Source organism: Leptinotarsa decemlineata, unplaced genomic scaffold (assembly GCF_025532065.1).
Source record: "Leptinotarsa decemlineata unplaced genomic scaffold, Ldec_3_MD MMD2_P_RNA_scaffold_12, whole genome shotgun sequence".
Classification (NCBI taxonomy): domain Eukaryota; kingdom Metazoa; phylum Arthropoda; class Insecta; order Coleoptera; family Chrysomelidae; genus Leptinotarsa; species Leptinotarsa decemlineata.
Genome location: NW_027412526.1, coordinates 1,855,311 through 1,868,678, shown reverse-complemented (window position 1 = coordinate 1,868,678; position 13,368 = coordinate 1,855,311). Strand labels below are relative to the sequence as shown.

At 38.8% G+C, this 13,368-nt stretch overlaps 1 protein-coding gene across 2 annotated transcripts; it reads left to right on the top strand.

Annotated features, from left to right (window-relative positions):
• Positions 1–3,468: 3,468 nt before the first annotated feature.
• On the top strand, positions 3,469–10,849 carry LOC111517687 (cathepsin L-like proteinase). 2 transcript variants are annotated; one of them, XM_023173909.2, is made up of 5 exons: positions 3,469–3,563; positions 5,700–5,790; positions 6,908–7,243; positions 9,278–9,554; positions 10,438–10,849. In XM_023173909.2, the coding sequence occupies exons 2-5, from the start codon at positions 5,710–5,712 to the stop codon at positions 10,704–10,706; spliced, it is 963 nt and encodes a 320-aa protein (XP_023029677.2). In that variant the 5' UTR covers positions 3,469–3,563; positions 5,700–5,709; the 3' UTR covers positions 10,707–10,849. The 2 variants fall into 2 exon arrangements, with proteins under 2 accessions (XP_023029677.2, XP_023029676.2); XM_023173908.2 differs by lacking the exon at positions 3,469–3,563 and adding an exon at positions 3,693–3,793.
• The last annotated feature ends 2,519 nt before the right edge of the window (positions 10,850–13,368 follow it).

Here is a 13,368-nt window from a genome sequence, read left to right as displayed (position 1 = left end):
AGAGAAATTAAATGATGACTTTCATCATGTAAATTGAACTTCGCCTTTTATCTTCTTATAATAAATGAACTGTGCATGATTAATTTGCTTTAAATGTATTATGTATATTATTATTATTATTAAGCGTTGCCTGTGCGAATCGCTTGAGATTGAATCCATTTGGAAGAACGGTCTCAGGAAGTATTTCAGATGAAAGAGTTCTTGAAAAGTGAAGTTTGAGGTGAACTGAGTCCGTCGCGTATTTCTGATATGTACCGCTCTCGATGGAATCAAATGTGTCAAGAATTTATAGAAATACCATCAGAATTGCTGAAGAAACTTACTTCAAAAATAGAATTGATAACTCACACAATAAACTAAAAGTATCAATAGTACCAAATAGAGGAATAGTACCAAAAAGAGCAGAGATATCGAAATACCAATCAGTGTGAACGATATAAATGAATTCTACTGTTCGATTGGACAGAAGCTCAGTCAGAATATTGTGGTACTGACCCACATATTGATTTGCAAAGTGTTGCAATCAATGAATCTCTTCAATTGGATGATACGAATATTGATAAACTGTTTGAAGTTTTTGGTGATATTAGGAATGAATCAACATCTGGTTATGATGAAATTTCAATCAAAATTATTGAAAATCTTTCAATAGAAGCGCCCAGAACTCTTGTATCACTAATCAATCTTTCATTCAGAAATGGCAGGTTTCCATCCTTTCTAAAATTGTCAATAGTGATTCCTTTATGGAAAGGTAACTCTGTAGATGATCCTTCAAATTATCGACCAATATCTCTCATACCTACTACTGCAAAACTAATTAGAAAACTAGTTGAGGAAAGACTCAATGAATTTCTCCTTCGCCATGACATTATAAGGAAAAATCAATTTGGATTCCAGAGCAACAAGAGCACACATGATGCAATATTTGCTTTCCTGTTTGAGGTGTATTTCAATATGAATGATGGAGATGCTGCTGCAGCAATGTTTTGTGACCCTACAAAAGCGTTTGACTGCATTGATCATTAAATACTGCTACGTAAGCTGAGTGTCTATGGATGTAGAAGGATAACACTTTTGAGTCGTTTGAGTCGTATCTCAATGGTCGCAGTCAGATTGTGAAAACGATTGAATGTTCAATCAGTATCGAAATAAATACTGGTGTACCACAGGGATCGGTTCTCGGTCTCATATTGTTCCTGTTGTATATTAACGATTCGATGAACATTAGTATATCTGGAATATTCACTCTTTTCGCTGACGACACCACGATATTGTGGCATAGTAAAGGTATAGATATACTCAATGAGACAATAGCTCATGATATATAAAAAATCAAGTCTTGGTATGATTCCAATCTACTCACCCACAATATTTCTAAAACAAATATTATGACTTTCAAATGTTCACTTCAGAATTTATCTGTAGGGAGCGGTATCATTGAAAACAGAGACTGTACTAAGTTTCTGAGACTGTATATAGACGATGGACTGAAATCTAACGCTTACATCAGGAAAATGAAAAGTAAAATTTCCACCAGCTGTTATGCAGTGAGAGTTATTGCTAGAGAACTGCGAAAGTAGCATGTAACGCTTTGGTATAGTCTCACTTAAGATACGGTATACTTTTTGGAGTGTGTGTAAAAGTGGGCCAAGTACACTTCCCTGGGGAACACCAATGTTGATATCTACCTCATCAGATATTTTTGAACCAATTTTTGTTTTTTGTTTTCTTTCACTAAGGTAACTAAGAAACCATGCCAGCACAGAGCCTGTTAACCCATAAAAATTAATTTTTTTTAACAAAATGTTTCTGTCAATTGTTTCTAATTCGCGCTTAAAGTCATACGCATCATACGCATTTTTCCATCTAGAGAAACTATACTGAACAGCTGATTCACAGGAATGATTTTTTCTGAATCCAAAATTATGACAGATTTGATAAATGATGACAGAAATGAATAGAAGTGAGATGGTCGTTTTGTAATTTTTTAAGAATATTCAATCATGAATTTGAAAACTTCTTGAATGTACGGAACCGAAAATATTCAAACATAATTCTAATTACAGACATGCTATATCTGTTTACGAAAACACAGACTAAACACTGGAACCTTTTTATCTTTCCGCCTGCCTATGGGACATTTCGATGTTGGCAGAAACAGTCGCCAGCGACACAGTCTTCAAAATGTTTTTCATTTCGACAACTCAAGTTTTTGTTTTGTTTTGTTGCGGAATTCCGACTTAGTGCTGCGATTTTGTAAACTTTTCAGTGAAAATCTTACGAAAAACTGTTCCAAGAACGCTTCAACTATTGTATATTAGCGAAACGTGCCGGTTTTTTGTTTTCTTCAGATCCGTTCATGAAACCATTAACGAAATCCTTCAAATGAAACCGCGGTCTCGAAAAAATCCCCATCACGTTGGCGAGTGAAACCGGTCGAAAAAACGTCAGTTGTTCGGAGCCATTCCATCATTATTATAGGTTCCCCCTTATTAATATAATAGCCAATATTTATCCGCTTTCTAAATAATCCATTTAACATAAATTTGAGGATAATTTCGGATCCGACCTCTTAGAAGTAATTTATATTTTAATAGCCACATTTTTCAGACCTTATCAACATAAATTATCGGACTGTCTATATCATAACCTCTATTTATAGTGATTTACACCGAGTTTATTCATTGTTTTTTTTATTATATCGCCGGAGTAATTGTCTATGTGTTGGTTTTACATCTTAAATGATTTTCCTTAACTATGCTTATGTTGATAGATGTAATGAGTGTAATTCCAAAAGGGATTGGCAGCGTGATTAGCTATTTATTCCTTCATTTTTGAAACAATAGATCAACTTTTAAGATTGGTAGTAATGATAGTTTTCAGTGAATGCTGAGTCATATCAACTAAATGAAAAAATTGTGGAGGTCATTTTGATTCACAGCAATGACTGGGTTAGGTTAGATATAAAGTGAGTGGATCTATTCGACCCTCCACTGCAACCCGCAAGGGTTTATTGTGGCTCACACCTATTCACACTCGTTGGAGTAAGCCAATCCTGGAAGATTGTGCCAGAAATCCATAAATTTTATGATCATGAAAAATGTTACCTCCTTGTTTTTATAGTGACACGGAGACTCAAGTTAGGTATCAATTGCTGGGGTGTCACTCGAAAAAAAAGTGCTGGGTAGTTTCCACGACGCTACAATTGTCAAAACCATCATGAGATGATCTCAGACGGGTAATCTGACCTCTTTCTGGGTCGCCTATGTTGAATTTTTCTAGCTTCACATGTAACGGAGATGTTGCTTTGTGACTAAATTCTAGGTCACCTTGTACAAAAACGCAACACGGTGTTTTCATAAAATTATAGAAGCATATTCAACTAATGAGGTATATTTCCCCGAGATAAACTTCCACAAAGTTCAAGAGATAACCACTATTGGAAACAGGGTTCGACGGAAGGTCTCCTGATAATTACTAAATCAACCTTTCAAGTTCATTCTGACTGTATAAAAAGGATAAACATCCGATAACTTCTTTTGTTTGCTTCGCCGTTTATTGGGGTAAGTTTATCTTGACTATTATTGAAAAAACTTTCATTTGATATATCCTTTGATGAAGGACGGTTTACTCGAGTGAGGTTCATAAAATTGGGAGTTTCTCAAACCAGCTCAAACCAGTCCATTCCAGCTACGTGAATTGAATTTATGCTTGACATTATCAAGCTCGCAATATTTATAGACCAACTGCTGGAGAAATCTTGCTGTTATGGGCAATTCTACTCCAACAAGTTGTAAGCAAGCTCAGAATACTTATTCACATTCCCGAAATTTTGAAAAAACATACAAAATGAACAGATGAATGTCTGTTGTTACAGTTTAATGGAATATTATTAGCCGTTGTAACCACACAAATTAATCATCTCAACAATAATGGATTTTACTCAATTGCATATGCAAATGACGTAGTTATCTTGCAGACCAGCGAATTTGTGAACACACTGTGCCATAGAACGCAGGGCTCAAATGAATATAAACATGGTGTAAGGAACACTCACTGTCGATCAATCCCAAGAAGACTAAGATGGTCCAAGATGACTAAGATGGAAGTTTATCGGGCTTAAAACCTCCAGAAATCTTCAAAAGCAAAGTAAACCTCTCTGAAGAGGTGAAATACCTTGGTACTAACCTCGACAGGAAGCTGACATGGAACACTCACCTACAGAGTAGAGCAAAAAAGGGCATATGTGGCTTATGAGCAATGTCGAAGGACAGTGGGACGCGCATGGGGTCTTTCACCCCGTGTGGTCATCTGGATCTACACTGCAATAATAAGACCTATGTTAACGTACGAAGCCATTGCATGGGGACCGGAAGTTCTACAAGCAACGGCCATCCAAAAATTATATCAAATACAGCAGATTGTTCTGTTTGAACATCCCAAGAGCCATGAGAACAACACCAACCGCGACAATGGAATTAATTACTGGTCTGGCCCCTCTGCACCTGTACAATAATGACGTCGCGTCAATGGCCATGTTACGATTGCGCACGGCTGGTTTAAACCTAGAAGTAGGAATGGGTCAATTGACGCTGAGTCTATGGCGAGATGCGTTTACTGCGCAACCTCTGCTGCAGGCAGCCAATGATGCAATTGAACCCAGGTTTGTGTTTAATAAACCCTACAAAATAAAAATGAAACAGAACACAGTCATATGCTACAAATGCAATACGCATATATAGAGATGGCTCAAAAACCAAAGAAGGCTCAGGATATGGAGTGTACTCTATCACATTGAGCCTAAAGATTAAGTGGAGAATGGGAAAAAATACCAGCGTGGTTCAAACAGAACTGGCTGGTATCTTAATCGCCACAGAAGAAATAACCAGGAGGGGACTTTCTGGAAAAAGCATAACAATCTGCACTGATAGCAGACAAGTCCTATTAGCCTTGAACAGACGTGTTACCTCAAGGCTAGTACTAGAGTGCCACCAAGATTCGACCTCGGTAGATAATTACATTATCCTGAAGTGGGTTAAAGGGCACGACAGGAGTAAAGGTAATCGCATTGCCGAGTATTTAGCCAAGGAAGCGGCTGGACTAAGAATTTAAGGAACAAGTGTCACCTACGGCCTGATGACTTCGACATTTGCGGAAATAGCCAAACGTCAAACCCATGCTCGATCACTAAAGAGATGGAAGGAAATGAAAGGATGCAATCTTGCCAGGATCACCCTGGGCGACCCTGGGAAGCTGGCGCTGAAGAAATATCTGGCGATGACCAGAAAAAATTTTCGCTCAACAGTAGGATTTCTTATTGGCCACTGTCTTACTAAGGAAACACCTCCATATTATGGGGCTAGTGAACACACCTCTATGCAAGATGTGTGAACAGGAAGATGAAACTGTCAGACATGTCCTAGGCGAGTGCCCGGAGTTATCCTCAGTACGAAAATGTGGGTTCGGCGAGTTCCCCAGTGACCTGTTCACCTGTCTGGAAAGGACAGGATGGACGATGGCCCAGAAGGACAACTCTTCGGGAGGATGTACAGTGGGTCACATGTGGCATAAGTGCTGTGGACCTACAGTTAAACTCTCTACTCTACAGATACTCTTGTAGCCTAACCTAACCTTATTTCAAACAAATTTCAGCTAGCCAAATACAAGCGCGTAACTATAAAATAATTTTATTTTTGAAGGAACTCAAAGATGCAGCTCTTGATCATTTTTGCAGCCATCCTAGTCGCAGTCAATGCTACTACTGACGAAGAACATTGGTTGGAGTTTCAGGTAATAATGCTAGTAATAGTGATAACTGTACCGATGATATGCATTTCTTATACAATGAATCAGATGTGAGACGTTCTGGGATCAATGGAAACCTCATTGTAGGATCACAGACATCATGACTACATGACAACTGGATCAAAATGTACGTATCGTTCCAAATTATCCCTTGAAAACAATAACACCGGCCGCCACTGGTCGTCATAAATCAATTGTGACGTACTCAAGTCGGAATTCCGACGAATTCTCTCCCTCCTTCGAGGTACTCCGATTGCCATATATGAATGCCTCCACGAGCATATCGATGTAGTCAAGTTTGGTGGATAGTGCGGTACAGAACGATCTGATAAGGCGATGAGGCCGGTTCCTTGCCTTTATTCGAGGCGCTCGCCGCAGGAAGTGCCCCTGCTGTTGGAGGTGGAGTGGGGGAGGAGGAGGATGCACTTATAGTTGCTGCCACTCCTGCATCTTTCGCTCTCTTTCTCCTTTTGGTCTCAGCGCCGCAAATACGCCGCCTTTGTATTACATCACGAGGTGATCTACTATGTCGAGCCTCACTCCGAGCAGTAGATTGTGCTGGACATTTCTGATCATCCCCAGCCACCGCCATAGATTGAGGTGAGCACTTCTGCCCAGCCATGAGATTGGTTTCTCCCTACGGCCATTCAGCTGTCGGCACGATTCCTTACACCTCTGCTTGGGTAGGCTGGTCCACGGTGGCATGTTTCGCAAAGGCTTTTGGGGAGTATCAGTTCCCCTCACCCTACTTATTTCTGCCACTGACCAGGAGTCCGGCGATCCCGTCCGTTTCCCAACCCACGGGAAACGTAACAGTATCAACATCTCATATCTATTCCATTGGAATGATATATGACTCATGATCATAACTGAAACCTCTCACCTACATTCATTTTTTTGTCAACAAAACACATATTTCATCTATTTCATTGGAGCAGAGTTTTTAGCCTGCTATTAAAAATTATTTCTCCAGTGAACATTTTTTGAAACACTCTGTTTTCAAGCTCAGCAGATTCTAGGGTAACAAAATAAACATTTTACGTACATTAACATCTTGTTTGTGTAACACATGATAACTCAAGCTTTATGGATTTTATTGCAGCGAACCGAGAACAAAGCATATTCAGATCCATCAGAAAAAGTAAGGAGATTTGGAGTATTCCAGAACAATTTACGGATAATCGAAAAACACAATGCAAGGTATCATCAAGGACTCGAAAGCTACTTTTTGGGAGTTACAAGTTTTGCGGATTGGACCGATGAAGAATACCTCGATTTGCTCAACTTCCAAGATGATGAAATTCCTGCTTTGAACGAGAGTTTTCACGTTTTTGCTGAAGATCTGAAAGTGGCAGATTCCAAAGACTGGGTCGTGGAAGGAGCAGTTTTGCCTGTGCAGAATCAGGGTAAATGCCAATCGTGTTGGGCCTTCAGTGTTGTAAGTATTTTCCAACTCATTGAATTGGTATTCTGATCAAAGCAGTACTCTAAATAGGGAAAATAAAGTTTCACAAGGAAAAATAATGGAGAATCGATTGCCAGGTGTAGGTTTCTTGGAAGCATTTTGATTTCGTTACCTCATCACCTTTGATAATGTCAACCGCAGTAGTGGACAAAACATCAGGCATAAAAACCTGCAGATCATGACAGACTCCTTGAACAAAAAATATTCATCACATCACAGGATTTATGAAATGCAAGTTTCAATCAATGGACAAACCAATAGCAGAAGTAAGACAGAGACGAAACTGGCCCCTTCCCGTCTGTGCTATATATCTGAAGATAATAAGACAACCTCGCAAGAGTCCGCGATCCTTGGGGGGTATTAGGGGTGGTTTTCGAGTTCATCGTCGACTGGGACCTCCGTGTGGTCCCCCAGATAGGATCTCTTATGGGTCTTCCAAAAAATGTTTAGGGCTTGAGATACAACCTCGACTGGGACATCGAATTGGTCCTTGAATTATGATGAGGCATCGCACCCAAAATTTCACGTCAAATATCCCAAAACAAATTATTTGAACCTCGATTTGGTACTCGACATAAGACTTCGACTTGATCTTTGAATTAGGATGAGGCATCTACAAAAAAAAACGTCGAGCCTCGAGATAGAACTTTGAATTGGCCCTCGACTGGGTCCTTGACTTAGCCTTCGAGATAGTCTTCGAATTGGCATTTGAATTAAGATAAGAAACTCCCAACGGCGATTCCAAGATAGGGCCTCGACTTGGACTTGGAATTGGACCTCGAATCAAGATGAGGCATCCCCAAAAAATGTTTTGAGCCTCGGTTTAGGTGTCGAGATAAGACCTCGATTTGGCCCTAGACTTGGTCCTCAATTTGGTTATCGCATCAGTCCTCGAGTTGGCACTTGAATCAGAATGCGACATCCTCAATGACGATTCCGTGTCGAGATAGGTCCTCGAATTGGTCCTCGAACTAGGATGAGGCATATCAAAAAATTGAGTTTTGATTTGGGCTACGACTTGATCCTCGAATTGATCCTAGATTTGGGTCTCGAATTGGACCTCGAGTCGGCGCTTGAATAAGGATGAGGCTTCCCCAAAAAAAAAAAAAACGAGCCTCGATTTGGGCCTCAAGATGAAAGCCTGACTTGGCACTCAGGGGTCTTGGAGTTGGCACCTGAATCAGAATGAAATATCCTCAACAACGATTCCGTATTGGGATAGGTCTTTGACTTGGATATAGAAATTATCTTCCAACTAGGATGGGGCATCCCCCCAAAAAAAATTGTACTTCGATTTAGGCCTCGAAACAGGACTTTGATTTGATCCTTGAATTGGTTCTCGATTTGTCTCTCGAGTTGGTTTTCGATTTGGCACTTGAATAAGGACGAGACTTCCAAAAAAAATTTCGAGCCTTGACTTAGGCTTTATTATAAAACCTCGACTTGATCCTCGACTGGGTCCTTGATTTAGCCTTCGAATTAGTCATCAAATATGCACTTGAATTAGGATAAGAGATCCCCATTAGATATCAAATTAGAATGAGGCATCCCTAAAACATCTCGACTCAGCTCTCGACTTGAACTCCATCATAATTGCATAAAGTCGAATCTTTTTCAGTGAGATATGCAGCAAAATCAAGCAACTAAGGTGGCGAGATATCCAGAAGTGGGAGATCATAAGTTCTGTATAGGTAATTACTAGAGGAGAGTTTGACTCTCTTCATGAAAGGTCTGGAGAACCAAACCTTCTTCATAAAATGCATCTGATGGGATATTGAGCACTGTTCAGAGAAGAAAGAACTGCTCGCAAAGTGAATTTCGAAGTTTTGCGTAGACAAAAATCATTGAGGTAGCTTGCAATCAAAGTAGGCAACTAAAAGGTATTTTCGTGCTCATCAACTCTGAATTGATTGGTAACTGCTAAATGTTTAAAATTGAATTCCATCTTGAATCCAAATTGAATTCCATCTTGAAACTGTAATCTTTTCAATGAATTGTCTCTTTTAGAATGGTGCTTTGGAAGGACAAAATGTCATTGTGAATAAGGTTAGGATACCCCTCAGCGAACAGCAATTGGTCGACTGCTTCCACAAAACTTGCAGTAAAGGTAGTCAAAGGAATAAGGCTCTCGACTATATCAAGAGTAATGGACTACAAGCAGACAGTTCTTATCCTTACGTAGCAAAATATACTCACTGTCAATATGACTCCAAAGAAGTGATTCTGAGAATGAAGGGATATAAAAGATTGAGCCCAAATGAGGAAGAACTCAAGAAAGCTGTAGGTAAGGTTTTTCTCGATATGACTTATTTGTAAGAAGGAAATGGTATTTGTAAAAAGACGGTCGAAGGCAATATGGATCCCTGGTGGTTTGCGACTTTCTCCATGATTTTTGATATCACTGATCTATAGTTATTTGGAAGACTTTCGTTGCGCATTGTGGATTCTAGTGAGGATATAGTGGGTGGTCCCTTTCTCAGAAAATCGACTTGGACGCAAATTGTTCAGCTAGTATATTTGCTTTTTCAATGGCTGTTGTTGCGATTGAACCATCCGCTTGTGTTAGTGGTGTAATTGTGTATTTTGTAAAGTTCTGATTAACAGCTTTAGCTACCGACCAGAAGGATCTACACCCGTTGGGATTGTTGCGCCGGTAGACACTACACAAACTTTATTGGTATTTGTGTGTAGATATGTTTATGTACATGTATTATTATGTATATAATTTTAATTCTTTTTATATCATTATCATTCACTTCAAACACTCAACTTCGTAACAATTTTGAAAACTTTTCATAGATATTGATTATAATATTGAGAAATAACATATCTGTGAATACTGTTTTGGATCAGACCCATTTGTATTTCTTCTATATAAATAAATAAGTAATCATATCTCAGTCGCCGTTTTTCGGCGATTGAGGACATAAAAAACCGAATCCCTGCGAGAGCTCAAGGAAATACCAAAAAGTGCACATCAGAACTGCTTTTACTCTCAGTGGAAGAGCTTCATGAAGCATGAGCCGAATCGATCCCTCTACGATACCCTTCTTCACTTGGAAGGATTGATCGCAGCAATATTCAACAACTTTCTATTCGGGGTGTACATATCGTGTTAGCTAGTGTACTTGAAAATAATAGAACAATGCTATATTTTTGTTCTTCAGGAACCCTGGGACCCATATCTGTGGGTATAAATGCGAGGGATTTAAAACTGTACCAAGGAGGAATCTTCAATCCAGCTAACTGCCCAACTAATACCAATCACGCAGTGTTAGCTGTTGGTTATGGTACGTCTGCCTCAGGAATGAAGTACTGGCTGCTGAAGAATACTTATGGAGTAAAGTGGGGTGAAGATGGATACCTCAGACTGATCAGAGATGCAGATAACAAGTGCGGCGTGGCAACTAGGATGTACTACGCATTTCTCAAGTAGAATTACCCGAATTCATTCATACAGCAATTGACAATGAAAGGAAATCTCTATACACATATTGGATAATGATTCTTCAACTACATATAACATTTAAAGATGTGACATCTTATTAAATTTTACTAATAAAATTGTATATTCTTGAGTGTCCTCGTTTCTTCTTACCAAGAAGTAGAATCTTTCAGACAATCAGACTCAGACTCATACGGGTGGCTATCCTTGTTCATATTTCACTGCCTGAACCACTGTGTATGCTGTTTTTTGGCGAGTGCATTGGCTTGGGGTGGGGATTTGAGCAAATCGGCCATCAGATGTCTGCTCCCACGTAGCCCCGCTTGATACGGGTACGACAGAATCACTTGTGGTTCTGTTATTCCCTAACTAAGTGGCATCCCAACGGTGGCTTAATCCTAAGGTGTGTGTATCCTTGCCGAAAGGATGAATGACACTGAGCCTATCAGCTTTCTCTACGGAACCATCGAGATACCAAGCGCCGTCTCGCCGTAGCATCGCCTTGTCACGGTAACGCAGGGCTCTGCCGTGATTGGCCATCTTTCCCTAGCTACTCGTGCCGATGTTCGAAGGTATCTCGACCGAATGTTTACGAACCGATGGATTGGTAGACGTGGACATATTGAATGGCCAGCGAGGTTGCCAGACTTAAATCCGTTGGATTTAAGTCTGGCAACCATCTTCAGATGGCCCCACATAAAGTATGGTTTATCTATAACTGACACCAAATGCAGGGTGTTGCATTTAAACAAATTACCGATGACGTCATCACATTAATATGGATCACCCTGTGTAATGGAATTTTGTTGTGAAAGGTAGAATATCAAAATTAAAAACTGACATGTTTCAGGTTTTTGTAAAACGACCTTTGGTTTTGGAAATATCGATTTATTCCATACTTTGCGGACACACTGTATAGTGTAATAAAAACCAGTGAAACAATGTAATATCTTTGAATTTCAGGAACCCTGGGACCCATATCTGTACTTATGAATGCGGAGCATTTGCATTTGTACGAAGGAGGAGTTTTCAATCCAGCTAACTGTCCATATAATCGTCTCAATCACGCAGTTTTAGCTGTTCGTTATGGTACGTCTAACTCGGGAATGAAGTACTGGCTGCTGAAAATTCTTGCAAAGATGCATCTTTGATCAGTCTAAGATATTCATATTCATCCCAATTTAGTCCACAAGAATTTTTCAGCAGCCAGTACTTCATTCCCGAGTTAGACGTACCATAACCAACAGCTAAAACTGCGTCATTGAGACGATTATTTGGACAGTTAGCTGGATTGAAAACTCCTCCTTTGTACAAATGCTAATCCTCCGCATTCATAAGTACAGATATATAAGTGAAACAATATTTGGGTATGCAGTAGGCCAAAACTAAGTGTACTCTTATAACACAGATTCCAATCTTTCACGATTCCAATCTGTGTTATAAAAGTACACTAAGTTTTGGCCTGCTGCATACCCAAATATTGTTTCATTTATTTTCTGACTAGTCAGCAAAAAGACTACCTTTTTCTTTCTAAATTAACTAGAGTGAACAGCAAATTACGCTAGAAATGTTCTATGCTAAACCGAATAATGTTAGGTAAATGAATTTTGGAACGCACTATCAGTTTATGAAATGTCAGTTAATCTATCCTGGACACTTTGTTGTTTTATGTTCGATGGACATTCATGAAGTTAATTGTTGTTCAATTGTCTAGTGTTTCCTTTTGGACAAATTATTTATATATGCGTGTATTTTTTATCTTCGATATGGAAAGAGGTCAATACCTGGTTTTCCTTCTGTGTGTGATTTGTGCAGTGAAAATTGTGTTTCCACCGGATTATCCCCTTGCCTGCTGGAAATTCTCCAAGTGATAAATTTCTTGATGAATCCCTTGGTTGGAGTTGGCTCATTCAGGTTAGTATTATTTCAAACTTCTTTCAAGTATTAAGTATGATTTTTAATATAATTATACAATATCTGCTGACTTTTCTATCAATTTCAATTAAATTCTGGGACCAGAAGATTTAGAATGGTTTCTCGTTTCATCGCCTTGGGAAGAATGTTTTGTTGATAGAAAAGTTGAAAAGCATCCCCTTTCCTTAGTTACTAACCATAAATTTCTAACTTTGATATCTTAAAAACTATTTTCTTCACAAGTTTGCTACTTATTTCTAAACTTAGATACATATTTCCTTAATATTTGTGTAAATAAATATTTAACCTCACTTATGTCTAAACATATAAATTTTTCGTTAGTAGCATTTCATACTCGTAACTAGGAAAACGGTTTACTACAATAGTTTTCAAACTTTTCATTATTTGAACAATTTCATTGTCTTTTCCAATTTTATTTAACAGATATATTATTTCCATTTGACATTGATTTACATCCTCTGCCGGTGTTCTATTTTATGGAAAGTATAAATCAGTTTGAATTTTGAATTTCCCGCTCTTTCGTTCTTGTTTTCATGTGAAGTATGTGAGCGTCTCGATATGTACAGGGTAATCTAGCTGTACTTCTACGAATTTTCCTGAGATGATGTAAATGTCTCCCTCCACTGTTGTCGAACAAACAAATACTTTGAAATTTTGGTAGATCGCATATTTTAGAAACTGTAGAATTATAATAGAAAAACATTGTGAAAAACACCGA